At 39.2% G+C, this 20659-nt stretch overlaps 1 protein-coding gene across 7 annotated transcripts in view; it reads right to left on the reverse strand.

The window, feature by feature from the left end:
* Positions 1 to 15914, reverse strand: part of snphb (syntaphilin b) — a 34165-nt gene extending 18251 nt beyond the window's left edge. For 2 of the 7 annotated variants that reach the window (XM_088332291.1, XM_088332287.1), the window contains exons 1-3: positions 15374 to 15708; positions 8803 to 8914; positions 7132 to 7284 (exon numbers count right to left, since the gene is read on the reverse strand). In XM_088332291.1, the coding sequence (XP_088188417.1) occupies positions 7132 to 7284; positions 8803 to 8852 (203 nt within the window). In that variant the 5' untranslated portion in view covers positions 8853 to 8914; positions 15374 to 15708. Of the gene's footprint in view, positions 1 to 7131; positions 7285 to 8802; positions 8915 to 15373; positions 15709 to 15764 lie in introns of those variants that run through there. The other 5 variants (XM_088332293.1, XM_088332290.1, XM_088332292.1 and 2 more) reach the window with 3 other exon arrangements.
* Between the last annotated feature and the right edge of the window lie 4745 nt (positions 15915 to 20659).

The following is a 20659-nucleotide window of genomic DNA, read 5'->3' on the forward strand; positions in this document are numbered from 1 at the left end:
GCGTCACCCTTGAGCCTACAACGGCCACCCTTGAGATTGCAGCAATTACCTTCCCTTCAGCCCAACATGTTTCATCCCACTCATACCAGAGGGGTTGCTAACGTCCTTGTAGCACCAGGCCAAATTCAGCCTTAATTCTTTGGCCAATAACTGCACATCGGTGTCAAACATCGCTTTATTATTTAGCCATGCGGGGATAATGTGATTTTATCCAGTTGACATTACGCCTGCACAATTTTGCAAAAAAAACTAATTGCGATTTTTCAGACCAAAATTGTGATTACTAAAAGAAACTGCATTTTCTGTGCTATTTTTTGTATTTGTTTGTTTTGTGTGGATTACTTGGAATATTAAACTATAACATTATTTTGTTTTTAAAGATTTTGAAGAATGACACAAATGGGGTCGTTTTGACTTATGCATGACGTGCTTTAGACTTAAGTAAAGAGAGCCCTCTTCTAGGGAGCTTTATTAGGGGTACTGTCAGTTCACTTCTGGGTGTGTGGCGTGCAATTTGCAAACTTTGCCTTTATTGGCTAGTGCCAGTGTCTGAATCTCATGACAAAAAGTTACCGGACACCAGGGCAGACAACTCTAAAAAGTTGCCAGCCCAGCCATAAAGTTGCCTGCCCCATTTTTCACAACTTGATACACAATAAGATGACTAATCGCAAAAAAACCTATTGTTGCATAGTATTAAGGATTGATATTCATAATATATAACAGGACAACTCTTCAAAATTAGGTTTATTATAAACCTACTTATAACATCCATTGCCTGTATATGACATTGCTGTTTTCCATCTGCAATCAGGTGTACCTGTATTGACTCATCTTCATTCATGCAATGTTTGCATTGCGTCGTCTGCTGCAAGCCACATGAACTCCTCTTTCCACGATGCTTTTAATGTACTTTTACTTTTGGTAGCGTCATAATTTTTTTTAGCTTATTTTCAACATTTCTTCTGGGGCTGAGGTTTTGGCTTGATTCCTAACCACTTATCCACTTTTCTTGTGTTCTCTCTCCGCCTACTTTGGAAAATGATATGCAAATGCGCGACCTTATAAGGCTCGGGAAAGTCCGCAAGCACGAAGTTATCCGATGTAGGGTTCTGAGTGGCTACCGAGTATGCAAATTGCCAAACGAACCGAAACTCCGAAATTTCCAAACTGAACGAACATTTTAAAATCGGAGTAAAGCAAACGTTTTATTTGAAAAAAAAATATATATATACTTTTTTTTTTTCTCTAAAAAGTTGTCGGCCAACCGGGCGGAGACGTTGTGCAAGTTGTACGCCCGACGTAAAAGATGCACGCCCCGTGCGTCCGGGCAGATATTATTTCAGACACTGGCTCGTGCTGTCAAAACTTGCCTCTGATTGGCCGGCGCTGTGACAATTCTGGTTGGTCAAACACCCCATCACTCGAATAAAAAAGGAAAACTATAAATTCTTGAAAAAAACATAGTGTCTTACACAATTACACTACATCAAATCGCAATATTGATTAGATTTTGAATAATTGTGCAGCCCTAGTTGACATTTGTGATAATAAAAGACTCCAAGAGGTGAATTAACCAATTCATAGATTTTGTTACTTTCTAGTGTTAAGGTTGATTTTGCGCACCATTAAAAAGTGTGCGATACAAATGTTTCCATTACAAAGAATTTGCTGAATGCAAGGTTAAGAACTCTACGAGACCACACATTGCCTATCAAGCTAAGAGGCGTATCATTAGTGTGCTGTACACTACATTATCTTATTTTCCCCTCTCCTATTAATTTTTCATGGCAAAGCTACAGGCTGCTTCTTTGCTTGATTTGCCTTCATGGGAATTCCAATGTAGCAATGTTTAACATGATTCAAATTGAATCTTTTCTTCCGGCGCCGTCACGAATGGCAGCCACTCCAGCAGCTCCCGTGTTATTTTCGATTGTTCTGGATTGTTCTCAGCTCAGGGATGCTGCTGGAAATGTGAATTTCCCTTCGGGGATGAACAAAGTATCTATCTATCTATCTATCTATCTATCTATCTATCTAATTGACCACAATTAGGACCGTGGGCTGTGGTTGGGAAAGCCCAGTAGCGACTTCACTTCTTGAGGGTTCTCAGGAGGAACAACCTGGAACAAAAGCTGCAGGTGTTCTTTTACAAAACAACAGACCATTCTGGCAAACGCCGTCACCGTGATGTATTATGGGAGCGGATAGGAAAAACTTTATAGGCTCAAAGACAGCTTCTTTCCCAAGGCCATCACCACCCTAAACAAGGGCACAAATCTGGGGAAAATATATTTTGCGACTTATTTTGGGTTGTTTCTTTTTTGCCGTTGTTGCTAATCGAAATTGTTAGAATATGTAGTACTGCAGAAACTGTAAGAATATATACCTTGTGACTTATTTTGGGTTTTTGATTGTGGCTGCTAAATGTTCTGGCTCCCATTTATTTTCATTGCACTATTGTTATGATGCACTATTCTACATTTAATTATTATCATAATAACTAAGGCCAATTCTTTAAGCACTATGTTGTGACTATTTTCTGCCTATTTATCTTGATAGTCCTTTATCATTTTTCTCTTGAAATGAAATGATCTGCATTTATATAGCGCTTTTCAAGTCAATGACTTCCCAAAGCGCTTTACAATGTGCTCCACATTTCCCAATAGCGGCCTTGCAGCCATGTAACCTGCTTTTTGGGGGTATTAGAGGTTCAGTGTCTTACCCAAGGACACTTCGACATCTAACACAGACGAGCCGGGATTCGAACTGGGATCCCTTGATCCCAAGACGAGCGCTCTACCTCCTGAGCTACTGCCGCCCCCTTTAAAGTCTTTTTGACATGTTTTACCCTGGAAAGCCATGTTGAATCTCGCTGAAAACTTTGATATCAATGACAATAAAGACAATTCAAATTAATTCCAACTTACTAGAACTTGATGTCATGACGTATTTGACCCATTTCAATAATTGATGTCCAGCAAGTGCGATTTTTTTTTTCATGTTTCATTAAATTTTAATAGCCTTCATATACTTAATGAAGGGATTCATTTTGTCTTGCCTCTAAGACGACACTCTGTAAAATTTGAGTGGTAGATGTCACTGTATTGTGCAAATAAAAACAAGTGCTATGAAGGACAATGAAAATTACCCTGTCTTTCATAACCTTTTTTAATGTAAAGTAAGACCTCGGTTATCGCGGTTAATGGTGACCCAAACCACCCGTGATAAGTGAAAATCCGCGAAGTAGCGGCGCACCTTCAAAAAAAAAAACAATTTTTTTTTTTTTTTTTTATTATTATTTTTTTAGACCCGGTTAATGGGGACCAAAAACTTTTTTTTCTTTTTTTCTTTTACCATCACAGACCGCGAAGCTCTGAATCCGCGAAGTAGCGAGGTCCCACTGTACCTTTAGCAGCCAGATTGTGAATTTTATTAACTCTGTCTTGGTGGGCCTCATATTATGTAAAAAAGAAATACACATTTATTTACCTGAGAGTGTTTTAAAACGTGCAAGTTTTTGTATTTTTGCTTATTGTTCAATATTGTTGTACAGAATATCTTTTAACGTGAATATATATATATATATATATATATATATATATATATATATATATATATATACATACCACAGCCATATCCCCCTAGTGGGAGGTAGCTAGAGTCATTTCTGTCTCTTTTTGGGAGATTAATTCAGAGGAGGGGATTCCCAGCCCCCTCGCTCAACCCTACTGAGGTGTTGGGAGTCAATAGGTGACCAAACCCCCCAATTCCAACCCTCAATGCTGAACGCCAAGCAGGGAGGCAACAGGTACCAATGTTGAAGTCTTAGGTATGACTCGGCCAAGGCTTGAACCACAACCTCCCAGTCTCGGGGCGGGCGCAATACCCCAAGGCCACCAAGCTGAACAAAAGGATTAATTTCATCTTGCAATTCAGCACTGTTTTAGGTCAACCAATGCAAAGTTTCTCTAAGCACATTGTAAGGATTACATAAGATAAAAACTAAAACAATATTCCCGCCCTGCGACTGGCTGGCAACCAGTTCAGGGTGTCCCCTTTCCACTGCCAGAAGATAGCTGAAAAAAATTGACTGAGGTAATGGTGATTCAATTTTGGAATGTAAATGGTATGGGAGGAAACCCACGCAAGCACGACAACATACAAACTCCGCACAGGAAGGCCGGGAGCTGGATTTGAACCCATACAGGAGGTTCCCAATACGGTTCCCAATACCTCAGAACTGTGCCGCACACGCGCTAACCACTGCGCCGCCATGCTGCCCGTGTTTTCAAGTATAACATTGTAATTCATCGATTGACCCTTTTTATTCTGAGTTTAAATGCCGGACAGCATTTGAATGCATCTTGCAGTTTACAGAACCCTTTGAGATTCCTTGAGATTAAGAGCAATAATGACTTGACCTGACACTGTCAATGCTGCTAATGGCTAGTTGTCAATGCCAAAGATTGTGCTGTGTCATATTAGGACAGACCAATTAAGTATACATTTCTTAGCGTCCCCAACTAAAACATAAATGTAATCTTTGGCGTTATGTTGATCGGTAGTCGAGACAAAGGGTATACCTTTTTTGCAAGCACCACTGATATATATATTATAAAACATTGTCTGTGTCTACATAACATTTTAGTTGTTACAGTCATTTACAACATCTTAATTTATCATTTATTTAATTGTAAATCATGGAGCTCTTGTTTCATTTATTTAAATAGATATAATTTTTAGACTTTTATTTTTATTCAGTAGTTATTGTTCAGTTTTTCCATTGTTTGATTTAGGCCGTTGTGCAGCAGATATTTCCACTACTTTATTCATTCTTTTATCAGAGTTTAGGTTTCAGTTTTTGGGACCATCTTTTCAAAATAACAGTGATTGACGGACATTTTCTATTTCCTTAAGTTTCGTGCTGATTCATGGACCGCCCTTCCTGTATAAAAGTCATTGTCAGCCACCTTAATTTTGCACTTGTGTATTTGCATTGCTCTGTCACTTATATGTGCCCTGAATATTTGGTAACAAAACCTGTTTATCCTTCCAACTCATTCGGCCCAACCCGTCCAATTATAACCCGGATATTACTAGACACGTGGAGGAAGGTAAATGCTGTTTCGTCTTCACTACATAGAGAAAGTGTATGGATTATTTTAATGATACAATCTCAGCAAATTCTGACCCTACTTTGTACCGTTCAATAACCAACTAGCTAGCTTCACATTCTTTTGTTGTTTTCTGAGACCAGATAAGTATAGTTAACTTGAATCAATGAGGCATCTATAGTAGTTTGGACCTGACAAGCTAATGAGGCTGATTTAGTAGCAAATTACAAGCCTCAGATATAAACAAGCTTACATTCACACCAAAAACGTCAGTTGTTTTTTTAAATTGCAGGAAGAGTACTTCATGAAAAAAAGCAGGACATATGTCAACTCCATCCGAGATGCTAAGTTCAGAAGTGCAAAAGCCTATGTCGTGCTTGGAAGTAAGAAAAAAAAAGAAAAAAAAGAAATTAGTGACTAAAACCAATTCCAACTGCAGCAAACATGCAAGGTAAAAGGTCATTTGGTTTCTCAGTGTGAGCAAAAATGACTTTTGCGAACCTGTGATCACAGCAGTGGCGTCTTTCAATTAAGGAAAAATCACTAAGTGGAAAACACATTAGATGAAGGACCAGGGAGCAATTGTCTCTGATTACAAGTGTCAAAACATGATGGAAACAAAATAAATTAAAGAGTCGCTTGTGTATATAACTACTGCCTTATTTTTCAGTTTTTTGCTCCTGTTCACAGTATTTTCAATCAGTTTCCCATTTCTACCAAGCAACTCGTTGTGGAAAAGCGCCACTGCACATAGGTGATCACAGTTTTGTCTTAACACCAAATTGCAGTTTTGTGGACAGTGCATGCCCAGCTCACCACAAGCATTCTCAAAATGCTTGATCATTAAAGTGAAGATCTAGCACATTAGATCAAAAGTGGGAGGCTCAAGGTTTCCCTTATCTTAGTTCTTGCAGAATGTTCATAATACATACTACAGAAGTATTACAATATGTTGTTACTGAATCTGAATTTTTACATATTCAATAAGAATAACCATAAATTGCATTTGAAGAGATCAGTCTGAGGGCGGGAAACCCTGACCCTAGATGTAGCGATATTAGCATGTTGGCGTGTCTTGTTTCACTTGTTATAGTTGTTACAGTGGTTACAACCAGTGGTGGACCGTCATGGCCTGCAAGGCCTTCTCTGCTGGGCTAAAAAAATTTGAATCATGTGATGTTAATTATACTTTGTAGATCAATACTTATTTAACAATTCCAAGTAGTCTTTCATTACTTTTCCGTGGGTTGCCATGCTTCCGGCTATGAGCTTTATATTTAAGCATTCAGCCAATCACATTTCATCCATTACATGTCGTTGGGGTCGGAAATCTACCCAGAATCCTTCTCAATTAGTTCTCCGAGCCCTGTGGCATATAGTAAGAGCCAATAAAGCTGTTGGTTTAGCCAATCAGATTTTAGGTTGGGGGAGCCAGGGTCCTCTAGCTGGCCTAGGGAACTGGCAGTGGTAACACACACTATGATTGGCTAGGGTGCAGAAAGTGAAGTATCACGATGAAAAGTGAAGAAAAAAAAAGCCCAGTGTCTACTGCTTCTGTTGAACGGAAATTTTCAGCCCTAAATCGAACTAAAACGTACACCAGAAATATGAAAGGACAGGCTCGACTTTCAGCATTAGCTTTGTTGGCTATAGAAAAGAACTTTCCGACTGGACTTAAACACACCGATATTCTGTTTGACAGAGTTAGTAAAATCTTATTGTATGAAGAAAGGAGGATGGGTTTTGTGCACAAAAAAAAATAATTTTCGTGAGTAAAAGCGGTTATATGCCAAAATAATATTGCAATTACGTTACGTTATTATTCATGCTATATGTGCAGTAAATGTTTTATAACCATAAAATGTATATTAGGGTTGGATTGAATCAGATGTAGCAATACTGAAGGCCTAGACAGGAAGTGCACGACGCGCCACTGGTTACAATGGATGCCAGAGCTGCAGCAGCTATAGCACATGCTCTGTGACTGTGAGAGGGCAATTGAGAGATTTCTCACGCTGGGGGCGCCGGCACCGGGATTGCGACTGGCGCCGAGGCAACTGGTGCGGTAGCCCCCGAACTGGGCTCCGGCCCAGGGACCGGTACGCCTGAGGAGGCAAGTATTTGCTGCAAGCGACGTTTTGGCTGTAGCACCTTCAGAGGGTTGAATCTGAGAGAGAAGAGATGAGAAAGAGGAGGACACCGCGGCGACTTGTTGAGCCATCTGTAGATGCTTGTTGCTATGGTAACACCGCCACCATTATCAAATTCCGTATATGGCACAAAGCATGTGTGTCACATGAACAGTGAATAGAGAATACTGGCTAAATTACTACTCATAGAAAGTGCTGGGGAAACAAGGGGAGTACGTTGTAGTAAAACTTGATTATTTCATTATTTTTTTGGACAGCGTGTTTTAATTTTTGCACTTGTATTTAATAATCTTTTTAATCAATGTTATTTTATGTAATTTTTATTATAACTATTTGCTTTTTCTTTAAATTGTTTTATCTAATTAATTGAAATTACTGCTTATTAATATAAAAGCAACAAGTGATGCAATTCGCACCGTATGATGTAAATGTCAGGAAAACAGTCCAAGTCAAAGTTTCGGAACTAAAGCGTTTTCCCCTAGTGATTTAGGATCTAGTTTCAGTATTATCACACACACGGCGCTGCCCGTCAATACCGGCCAATCTCTGACGCTTTACCCTGAAAAGCAACAGCGACCAGATGATAAAGGCGCTGTATCTAAGCAGGCTTTATCCTGCTACTGGTAACCATGGAAACCTGCACTCTGTTTCAAGTGGGGGAGCAAACTCCAACCCCCAGAAATGCTTTTCACAGATGTGTGTTTTGGAGTAAATAGTTTACACGGTTGGAATCACCAGACTCTCGTAGATGATACAGGACCATGTTTGCAGAGAATCATGTCATGAGCTGACTATTCGTGGACTTATTGCTAAGCTATGCCAGTTTTATAGTTTTCACGTATCTTGTTTCAAACTGTGATGGTTCTGTGATGAGTACATGAAATGGTCGGCATATCTTGAATCCTAAGAGTTTAAGCTTTCCCATGTTATATGGCATAAGGTAATTTCAATTTTGTAACATCTCACGCACCAGACCAAACTCACACTCACCACTTACACAGCAGTTACCCACACTCAACCTCTCAGACTTACTGTAAATAACAGGTCCTTCATCCGACTGGCAATCACAATAGTCCAGGATATCACACACTACAACAATACTTAAACCGCTACCATCAGTGTGTAGGTGCAGGATAGTAAGATTTAGGAGGGTCCATAATGGAAAAACCTGATCCCCTCTGCCATTACCCTTTTTAAGAACAGCTGACCCATCTAATCAGTTTGCCCTTTTTGTCCCACTGTCATGTATTTTTGTTTATTTTTATTTATTCATGTATTTATTTTGTAATGGAATGCCTGTTGTTTTCCTCTGATACAGTCGCTGGAAGTGAATTTCCCAAAAAGGATCAATGAATACATTTATTGAATCGCTTCAGCTTGGTTCATTGTCAAACACAATGACTGTGTTCTGCACAATTTATATTCAAAATGGACATCCAACAATTCCCTCTGGCCTGCAATGTCTGCAGATGAATTCAAATTTCTAAGCGATATAAGCCGCATGATCTCATATTCCTGTTGCTGGCCCGACCTACCGGCGAGAACCCGATGCAGACCTACGACTGGCTGGAGCAGGGGCAGACATGAGTCTTTCAGTCCAGTTTCTTTTCTTCTCACCGTCTTCTTAGTCAAATGGCTGATGAGAGCCTGCAGAATGCGACAAGAAAGAAAAGTCCCAAAATTTAGAAACTTTAAATACAAAACAAAAGAAACAACAATTGTTCTCAATCTACACACACAGACACACACATTGGAAACCTGCTGCAATCAGCTTGGATGGCCTCAGCATGCTCAGTCAAATCTGACAAATTTGTGCTAACGTTAGCGCCAACACAAGATGAAGGACCTTTTTACAAGTTAGTGTCAAAGCAGAATTTTTGTGGACGTTATTCATGTAGTGGTGTTTAGCGTTAGTAAATGATTTATTCGGAGCATAATTGTCTATGTGTTTGATAACAGATATATTGTGTCAGATTTTGTGGTTTCAGAAGGTTTCAAAGACGGGCAGACAGATGGAATACCCCACTTTTGTTTAATTATTACCCGCACGTGACTATTCTTTTATTTTCAAAATGTATGTATTTTTTTGTTAACCCTTATCAGCAAGATAGTGGACAACTACATCAGCACCCTCTTGAGCTTTATGTTATATATAATATAAACAAAATTCTTGACTTACGAGTGTGTAAAAAAAGTTCTCATTTATCTGATAGCCCATGTATTCTTGCTTATTATTCAAATCAATATACAGGGATCAGAATGGAGATTTTCATTTTCAGCTGAAATAGCCAGGGTCCAGGGGCCGCAGGCCCCGGCCAGGTCCAGGGCGGAGCCCGGTGGGGGGCCAACAGCCAACAGCATTTATCTTATTTGTTATGTGAAAATTGCACTAGAATGAATTAAATCCAACAAAACAGAAACCATGTATTTTTTTCAGTTTTAAGATGTTTAAAACAATCGGGGGATTACAATGTTACAACCATCACCATTGTTGTTGTGTTTTGATGATGAAGATGGACCTTGTATTTAGCTACTAATCAACAATATATATGAAAATATATACATTAATAACCATTCATCATTAATTTGAAAATAGAATGCACAAACTGAACATGCTTAAAGAAAATACATGTCATAAATTTTGTTTATCCTGTTCTAAATATTGTATAAACACAAAAGATAAAATCATTTCATCAATAAATAGATTTATAAATACCTCAGATTGGGATTTTCTGTCACACAGGGGAACCAGTGGTTGACTGCTGCTAGTATTTGAAGTGGAAGGATTTGGAACGGCCAATAATGTTGAACCGGTGGTGTTACTGTTAGTTTCACTGCCGATTTTAAATGCGGATCCGAGTGCATAATTTGATCGCCGGCAAGCTATTTTTGCTTTGTGCTTGTTCATTTTAGCATGATCGATCAGTGCCACACAACCTCGCATACCATAATTTATCAGATCGACACAGTATAGACACTTTGCTTTCCCTGGAACATCACACTTTGCGATGAACTGGCTCAAAGTTTCTCTAACTTCCTCGATCTTTGCGCCGATTTTAACGTTTACTGTGACAGTCTTCTCCAGCCATGACCACTTAAATTTATTCTTGATTCCTTTATCAATCTCGGAGACAAAAGCCTCGTCTTCTTTTCTTAGTATTTTCATATTTACTTTTTCAAACACTCATTTCACCGTTTGAAAAGACCGGAAGGAGCGCCATGTTTGAGAAAGCCAATGCTCTGAACAAAAGCTCCGCTGATTGGTTATCAGCGAACCTATCGACCAATGGTAGGAGTCGATCTATTTGCTAGCTAAACCACGTTGTGTGTTATAGATCTAATGCGCTGCGCTTCTTTTTGCCGATTTTTCTCACAATCTCTAATTGCTAACTTGGGGTGATGAAACAGTCACGTATCATACCTCACCCCCCCAAAATATTTTCTCATCGAATTTAGACGATTTACGGGAATGACCTTTGGGGCTCAAAAACAGCGGAAATCCGCGGATCCGCAGAAAATTCTGATCCCTGAATATAACTACTAGGAGGTTCTGAATAATACACAATGTACCTCTAAAGTTAAATATTGCTCTGAAAACCAACATTAGGCAAGTATTATAGCAGAATTTCAAGTGAGCACTTGGATTGGAATGGACTGAATGCAGCAATGCTTCCTTCCACGTTTAATCAGACTAAAATAATGATGTGTCATGCTCTGCGCACACTGCACAGTCAGCTTCACCCTTGATTTGCGCTACTCTGAAGGGTATCTTACAAGTGTTTCAGAATGTCATTTCTCAAGCAAAACATGAGAAAGTGATACACAAGGAGACATAATCATACTTTTTGGGAGCTTTCGGACATCCTAATATTACAACTACTGTAAATCCTGGACTACAGAGCGCAACTCAGGGTTTGTATATCTTTTTTATGGCAGAATTCAAGCACTAGTTTTCGAATTTATAAATAGGTGTTGGGTAAAAGTGACATTAATATGTAGCTTACTTTTTCCGTTGTAAGAAGTTTTTCCTATTGCAATTTAACACTGGAAAATGCTTAATTTTTTGCAAGTTCCATAATTGATGTGTAATCCTTACACATTTCATAGTGCTCTATTCAGGTGTAACATACACCTGTCCATGTGGTGAGACCCGTACGGCGCGATGACACTTCATAAGACAATGCCATACTAACTAATTCCAGCTGCAGTTAATCACGAGCGAACAAGAAATGTAATGGCAAAGAGAAGCCACCAGAGATCAGTGTCAGCGTCGTTTTTTAGCAGACTTGTTGACAAACACTGCAACAATTTCAGCATTTATAAGCACTTCATCCAGAGTTTAATCACTTCCAATCCTTGAAAATACAACATTGAAATGCAAGCATTATTAAAGATTTTAGTCACCTTTGTGAACCTCTAGCTCCTTATTAAAAGCTGCATGCTCAAATGTAAGAACAAGACTCTATTTTGTGTTTGTACAGGCCACATAGGGTTTTGAAATGCAAGCTGAACCCGGGCGCACAATCGGCCCCAACCACATGGGGAATATGGCGTATATGCCTTTGCCTTCTGAACGCCAACAACGCTGTGCCCCCGCACACCAGAAGCAGTTTTCACCTCGACTGCAAGTTGTTTACGTCTCGTATTTTCGGATGACTTGACCATTCAGAATGGAGACTACAGGAACAATTACAAAAGCTATCTATGTATGTACATCTACACGTAAAGAAAGCAGGAATGAGGGCTGTGTCGCATAAAATGTGACCCCTATATTTTTAGTGGACCACACCAGGGCAAACATACTGGGTAGAATAGGCCATATTGCAACACAGGCGTGGGTTTTTGTGCTGTTGTCATAGGTGGTTTTCACGTAACAGACTAGATTGCGTTCGCTTGTCATTGTTCCTCAAGGATAAAAAAAACTCCAGCGACCTAAGAACCTCTGATGATACGAAAAGAGAACAGAAGCAGTTTTTGATTGGTTAACTTCCTCTGCTGTTCAATTTGGATGCTTAAATTCAGAAATACAGTCATGGTGGTGCTTGGCTCAAGTTTTTAGCCAGTGGGAATTCCAACACATTCTTGCGCTCAAAGTAGCACCCCCTCCCAGCTAGTGAAAATGGCGAGCTGTGTACAAACGTGGGCAACCTTCACTTTGGATTTGTTTTCTCAGCCATGCTCGTAATACTGATGCAATTAGCAAGTATTAAGTAAGAATTGTCTGAAAAAACTTAATTCAAGAGAAAATCAAACATCTGAACATAACTGAAAAAAAGGAACAAGCTTAATCCTTAAACTTTTGAAAATTGGCACTACATGTTTAAAATGCTCTTAATTCCTGGTGAATTCTTCTGAGCAATATCATTTTTTTAAGAAAAGGCATCCCCATTGCTTCAAAGGTAAGATATACTCCTATCAATACCTGTAGTTTAGTGTGAAATGAATGAATGTGCCCTTCAATGCCCGGTGCCAGCCAATGTTTATCTACTATATCAAAGGCCTACGGATTTTTTTTTCTGTGGCTACAGCATGTGACAAAACTGAGTACACTCCTTACATTTCTGCAGAGATTTCATCATAATGTTTAACTGATCAACACTGAATAAACGTCGCTCTGATACAATAACAGGAAGTCTGTGTAAAGCTTATACAGCAGTGAAAATTTTTCCCCTCAAACAAACTCAAAATATAGCCATTAGTAGCTAAACCCCTGGTAACAAAAGTGAGTACACCCTTAAGTTAAAAGTTATTTTTACATTTTGGCACTAATGGTCAATGCTTCTCAATGACACTGAATGAGTTAATTATCGTAACATATACTTTCTTGGGGATACCTTTACCTTTTGGACTGTGCGCTTCTTCAGAACAAGAAAAGTGATCCTAGTTGCGACAACATAGTTTCATTATTGATCATCAACACTGAATCTTTTTGTATTTCTCTATTTGTCAAACCAACACAGTAGTTCAAAAAAGGCTGAATACAGATTGATGAGAATGCCATTGCGATGTAAGCTAGCAGTAACAGCAAGACTCATTGTTCTAAAAAGATGTGAGGACTAAACAGGCAATAAGAAGGAAATCAATATCCTCAGTCGCGTAAATAGCCCCAGGCAGAGACAGCATGGGTATCCTTTTTGTTTATCATCAGTCATTATTCAGCATGACGCTGCATTAATACATGGGATAAATAAATAAATGGTACAATGACTGACTGGTAAGAGAGTTGGAGAGCTCACATTTAAACAGAAATGAAGCACATAATATATTTAAAAAGTATCATGTTGCTTTCACAAAGGAATTTATGATTAAGTCATTTTCTCGTTGACATAGCAACCTGGACAGTGCTCAAAATCCTCTAAACATTCCAAAATGCTGTCTAAGCATCTTAACAGATTGTCCTTGAGACTTCTCACAGTATCTGAAGAGCGTTTGGGTATTGTGATGGATTATTAATTAAATTGGCAGATACTTTAGGGTTGGGCATAGGCAATTTGGTAATTTGTTTTTTTTTTAAATTAAATTAAATTTAAGGTTTATGTGCTTTTGTTTTAAGTCATATAAAGCCACACTTTTAACCTGTTTAATTTTAAACACTCAGACAATTTAAGCTCTCGCGAGCCCCATAAAATGAGAGAGACAGGGGGGGGCGCATGAGTCTAACACATGTGTTCTACGTAGTCTGTATTGCTGTAGGTAAATAGGGGCCGTAATGTGTTTGTGAGCTTTATTATCATTTAGTAAAAGAAATTGTGATCATTAATAAGGGGAGCAATTGGCTAAAGTTGACAGCTATATACTGTATTTGCATCTTTTGTTTTGAATGACACCACTGGCAAGTTACTGCATCCCTATTATGAAATTAAATGAAATGATTTGCATTTATATAGCGCTTTTCAAGTCAAGACTTCCCAAAGCGCTTCAGTGATTATCACGATATTCACTTGCTACATAGCTAAAAGTCAGTAAAATATTGTCTAAGAATCAAAACACGCATTTAAATGGGTCAGGACTCAAAGAGGTGAGAAGGGTGTGTAAGAAATACCATATTGAGCATCTGAAAATGTTGGTGTACTAGCGATCCCAAGAGCCAAGAAGAGAACCGCAGGTTCAAGAGCGTTCTCCGTTCGGGCCCCGGTGTTGTGGAATGCTCTGCCCTCTGAGATTCGATCTGCAACCTTAGTGGAACTGATCAATCTAGGCTTAAAACACACTTATATTATATAGCTTATGGATGACCTATATTTCATGTTGACAATATATGTTTATTATTTGTTATTGCAACATCCGTTGCAGCCTGTTCATTCTGGGAGCGGGATTAACTCTTGTGGGGTCCCTTCTCAAGGTTTCTTCTTTTTCCTCATGTTGTGGTTTTCGAGTTTTTCCTTGCCCTTGTGTAGATAAGGGGATGGTGTAATAACAGTCTGTAGTTTGCAATAATCTGTGGTTTGTGCAGCCCTTTGAGACTCCTTATGATTAAGGGCTATACAAATAAACATGACTTGACTTGACTATTTATATGTGTATTACTACACGGTTTTCTCAACTCAAACTAAGCGTTGAAAGTGACAAACATTGTTGAATACACGCAACCGTGATCCAAATCATGAATTGACTATGAACACTAGTTTGTTTATCTTTCAGGGCAACTTTCTGTTTTCTCCATTTTCTAAGATTCATCTCTGGTAGATTGAATAAAAATAGTGCAATTATGAGATAAAATTGTATTTGCGTTACACACAAATAAACACCGTAGGCTGCTCCAGTCGGAACGAACTACACTAATTTAAATTCACCACCTTAAACGATTTACTATGGGAAGTCTCACAATACCCTGCTCCCCACCGCTAAACATTTTCTCCTCTGATCTATACAATTCATATAGGACACCCTTTTGGACTTCAAAACGGTGAATTTCCCCTAAAAGCTTTTCATACCTGCAAAAGAAGCATGCGCTACACCTTTCTAAATATGTAAATTCTGGTCAAACTCGAAGCTACATGCATGTGATTTTTGTTTTGTTTTGACGCACGAGACACAAACGTTTTCATCGTGTCATCGTGCTTGTGCAGAAGCAAATCACGCATTTGAATCCCAATTAGTACTCACTTGTTTGAAAACACGGAGATGTCATCTGTCAGTTGTTGTGCGTCCCCAGCTGCAGAAATGCTGCAAGGTCAAACTGCTGCGCCAGGAAACCTGTCACGATTCACTTCAGGGCCCGCTAACATGGACGACGCCGACGCTATATCGCCGAGTTGTAGCTAATTTGATTGCACATAGGGAGGCTGTGCTTTAAAACGCATGACAAGGGGACAGCCTCTTTCAAAATAAACAGACAGATCCCGAGAGCTGCTGACGACTTCCAAAATAAAACACGCACCTCCCATGCGCGTGCATCTAAACAGCGTCCTTGTTGCTCACGCACGCGAACTCACGATCGAGGCATACTGCAGCCACTGGTTGGTGTAATTATAAAATCATGCATGGAATTGCTTACCGGTGGACTCCTTCCCCCTGTTCGTATCGCGCTAGTCCTCCCTCGGCTCCAGGGCTTCCATTTTGGGGGGGATGTTTTCCCGTGGCCGTGAGCCCTGCATGATGCGGAAGGGATGGTTGCATAGGAGGAGGAGGAGGAGAGAGAGGAGGGCGAGTGGTCAAAAATGGGGAGAGTAGGGAGGAGGCAAGAGATGCGCTGGATGGATTGAGGCATTGCGTCATGCTACGTCACATTTTTTTTTTCGTTTTAAAGGAGAACGAGAACACCGAATGATGGAGACACGTGCAGCTTTTGTCGCATATAGTATCTATTTTTTAACTCAATCATTGCCAGACGAGTTTTTCAAATTGGTAGAGAGGTAGCCAGCCATGTTATGCCATTCATGCTATTTCGAAGGCCTACAGAAATTCAGTACTGTAGTTATATAGGCATAGGACATATTTGCTTGAACGCTCCTCTTTCATTATTTAAAACTATGTTTCCAGGTTTTACCAAATACCAACATTGCTAAGTTTCTGCAAAATACTAGTTTCCAAGAAAATTTCAGAGAAAAACGGATTTTTGTTAAAGGATGCATTTCAAGCAGAACATTCGCTTAGTTGCAGAATTTTGCAATGGTAATACTAACACAATATATAAACAATGCTTTCCATAAAAAACAAGGACACATTGCTTCTCAAAAGATATTCTATTACAAGAACATTGAACTTATCCATGAACTATGCATGAATGATGCATGTAATTCTGGTCACTAGGGCAATCGCGTTCCTTCGGACGACCACTTTCGGAAGAACACTAAACTGATGCATGAACTTTGCAAGAACTTTTCAGCGCCTGATGTTTGTGTTGAATTGTTGACACAATCTCTCTCACCATGGCGATCTAGTTTCATCGGGCGACCGTGTTTCTGGGGTTTACCAGGTCATCCTTTTCTGACCAGACAATGACGATGAGGATGGGACTTTGTCATCTTTTTTTGAGAGGACAAAGCTCTGTTGAAGAGTTAGCTGCCAGAGTAAAGGACCTAATTTGGACTTTATCATCATGATTGTTTTTGTTATTTGTTTGAACGGCGTATTGATTATATTATTAAGATTACCGAATGTTTTATTAGTACACGGTTAGATTATGTAGGTGACATTTATTCCTTTTTAAGTTCTAACTGTGCACATCTGATGAACCGGATGTTATTGTTTTAGCAACCGCCAGGCTGTACAATTTCTCACAGTGGTTGGATGTTTTGGGTAAACAAACGGATTGTAATTCAACAACCTCAAAACCATCAGTCAATACTTGGCCAGCTTTAAGCAAGGACACTACAGCCAGTTGTCTATGCTTTGCGACTCTCACCACACTGCTTCACTATGACTACCTGCCGTATGGGGCTGCCTACACACCCTCATTCGCCGGAGACCGGAAGTGGGACAAGTGGCTTCCTCGATGTGTGGACAAAGATCTGATCAAAGCCACGTCTGCTATCTGATGGTAATTTATGATACTGAAACTATTCCGAGAGGATTGATACTTAACAAGAGGCAGCAAAAACTATTTGTCCTAGTTTGAAAAAAAATACAACAATAAAAACATACTTTTACATTTTAGCACCAAGGGACATATAGGGGCACAATTTCCTCTGGTGTGTCTTTGGCAAGTACAGCCTGCTGGTGCCAATCATTCTCCAGGCCAACATATGTCACCCGGTCTCAAATATATATTTACGAATAAAGTTTTTACTTCTTAGCGGTAATAGAAAAAAAAAAATTAAACACAATGTATCTAAAGGTGAATATTTCTCTGAAAACAAACATTAGGCAGATTTCAAGTGATTTGAATAGTCTGAATACCGTAAATTCCGTAAAATGTATTGACACTAATAACAGCAAACAATCAATGTGAGGTTTTAACAACCCTCCTCAACAATTCTAACAGCAATCAAGCATATTCACAATTTCGTTATGTCTGGCAATATGACGTTTTAACAGATAGTACACAAGTCCAAAACCACAGTTGACATCACAAATAGCAAATGATACCCATAATTAAGGTATGATGCAGACTTGTAAAGTCCGGGTCCCGTTGAAAGTAATCCAAGGAAAAAAAATATATATTTCCAAAGTTAAGGGTGGGAAAAATATATATCCACTAGTGTCCGCTGCGACAACAGACAGTTCTACCGGTAACTCAGCTTTACCACATTTCCCCTCAGCCCGTGTTTGCTCCGCCCCTTATTTTTGATTCGAACACATAACAGAATAAATCTCTAAAATAAATACATTGCAAAAATATACAGTTGCAAATACATATTATACATGGTTACACAAATTTACAAAGAAAGACGGTACACCGAGAGAGTTTCCAAAGCTTTAATAATAATAATATAACTTTCATCCCAAACCGTGCCTTTAAAAGGTACCAACACGCGAGTAGGATCACACTCGCAATGTATCAAACATACCTGTGAAGAAAAAGCATCCCGCAGTTGTGAAATTCACGGTAGATCGTCTTCAACTCTCTTCTCATAACTATCGCCATCAAGGGCTTCTTCCTCAGTATCGGAACGTACCTTAACTTTACAGAAAATAAATGCAAAAACTTAGAGATTGCAGTCTTTCTTGACGCACAAATTCTACTGGTCCTAATCTTACCTTTTAAACTCCTGCGCCGCTGGTGGCCGTTAGAAAAATTCCATAAATTAGCCGCTTCACTGAATAAGCCGCAGGGCTGAACATTTGGGAAAAAAGTAGCGGCTTATAGTCCGGAATTTACGGTACTTGTTTATTTATGTTTTCTTGTCATTTGGATTGAACAGTTGGGTTAAATGTGAACGCAACTTTGCAGTGGAACTTTTGTATGGAAGTGTACTGTAAAGAAGAAAGAAGAATTTACTTTTATTGTCATTCTTGTGCCCATGCACACAGAACGAAAAGTTGATACATCTGACCCGCACAGTTAAACTGTAGCGAGCCGATGTAGCCGCAGCCGAACAGGGCACCGCCATTTCAGACCCATCTGATGTGTTGGGAGTCATTAGGTGACCAAACCCCCCAATTCCAACCCTTAATGCCAAGCGCCAAGCAGGGAGGCAATGAGTACCAATGTTGTAAGTCTTAGGTATGAACCAGCAACCTCCCAGTCTTTGAGCGGGCAACCTACCCACAAGGCTACCGACCTGGTCAATACTGTTTGTGTTTTGTTCAATAAAGCATTTACGGGGATAAACCTTATTCGCAACAGCCCCACTATCCAAACCAAGTATTTCCTACTTGGTAGGTGTGCCTTTTACTTATTGACTATGTCGGAAACAGGATAAGAGAGGGTAATTACACAAAGAACAGTTGGTGCAAATATATTTTCCTGTGCAAAGTGAATTCTGTGACAGAAAATGTTGGAATAGTATTCAAAAAGTTTTTATTTTGTTAAAAAAATGCTTTTGGAAAGTGAATACAACATATGCAACATAGTATGCTACATGCATAGCATGTTAAATTATACTCAAAGATGCAGGTTTCACATCTGGGGATGACCTATGTATCCCATTTGAGTTTCTCTGTGATTAAAGGCTACAAGAATACATGCAACTTGACTCGACCTTAAATCCTCGCTTTGGTAGACTCAAAAAGTTTATTTTCTTTAAAAATAAAATAAGTAAATAATCATTTGATCAAATCGGCTATTCAATTTTCATAACGTTAAACACGCTTAAACTTATCATGGAAAACATTTTGAAATACCCAGCAGCATTGTTTTGCTGCAGTCTAGCGGACATATTTAGGTATTGCAGAAAACATTTTCAGTGAAACGCGTGTAGGTTTAAACATTGACCGACAGAGGACAGTCGTGGATTACCTTTGTTTTAAGTACCTGACCCTACTTCTATGTGGTTGTGATAATGAGGCGGATGATTAACGATAATGAGAATAAATACAATACTAAACGGGCAGGTACTCTAGAATAGGCAACACCAGACAACAGAAAATCATTGGCTGCTCTCTGCCAAGTCTGGAGTACATAGCCACCTCGTGAAAACACAGCAGAGCCAACAACATTATAAAGGACCCTGCTCTCCCCGGCCATCACCTTGTTGACCTGCTGGCTTTTGGCAGATTAAAAAAAGGCCCTTGAAATAAGGACTAATAGGCTTAGCGAGAGTTTCGTCCCCAGGGCCATCACCACCCGAAATAAGCGCACAAGAGTGTTAAAAACACATAGAAACCATTATTATTTTTATTTAATAATCTAATTTTTACTCAAGAACACAATTTACTGGCTGAAGTATTTGTTTAAAAAAATAAAAGTACAGTACTTTATAAACTTTTTTGTTTTTTACAAATAACTTCTGTCCTGTCAAATTATAATTTTAAATATAATCACGCTATTTTATTGGACGACTGCCTGGATTTTGTACCTGATCCACTTTTTTTTACATGATACTTTGTCGCTGTCGTGTGGCTGTTATGAAAAACAGCATTTATCTTTTGGTTCTGTCCCACGGAAACCATATATTTTTTAGTTTCAAACATTTTCGAAAAAGCATCAAGGAACCACTAAGAAGCTCCAGATTAAGTTTAGCGGGTGTCGAGGTCCAGGTTTTGGCAATAAAAAGCATTTTCCTCTGTCTAGCCAATCAAAATACAGAACACAATGCATGATTTAAATTGGCATAGTAGCCAAACCGCGACAAGTAAACTGAAATTTGCGGACTCCGTCCACAGCTGTCAATATTCATAACTCAATGGTCAGTACTAAAGGCCCGGTCACACAGCCTTTCACGGGCGTATCGAGGCTGAATCACAGCCAGAAATTTCTGCCCGTGAAGCAGACGCTGTTGGACGCTTTTGAGATCGCAATACAGACGAGATACAGCCGTGCTTTACACGCGGTTAGAAATTCACACG

This window comes from Urocampus carinirostris, chromosome 3 (assembly GCF_059441175.1).
Source record: "Urocampus carinirostris isolate Australia breed hairy pipefish chromosome 3, RoL_Ucar_1.0, whole genome shotgun sequence".
Classification (NCBI taxonomy): domain Eukaryota; kingdom Metazoa; phylum Chordata; class Actinopteri; order Syngnathiformes; family Syngnathidae; genus Urocampus; species Urocampus carinirostris.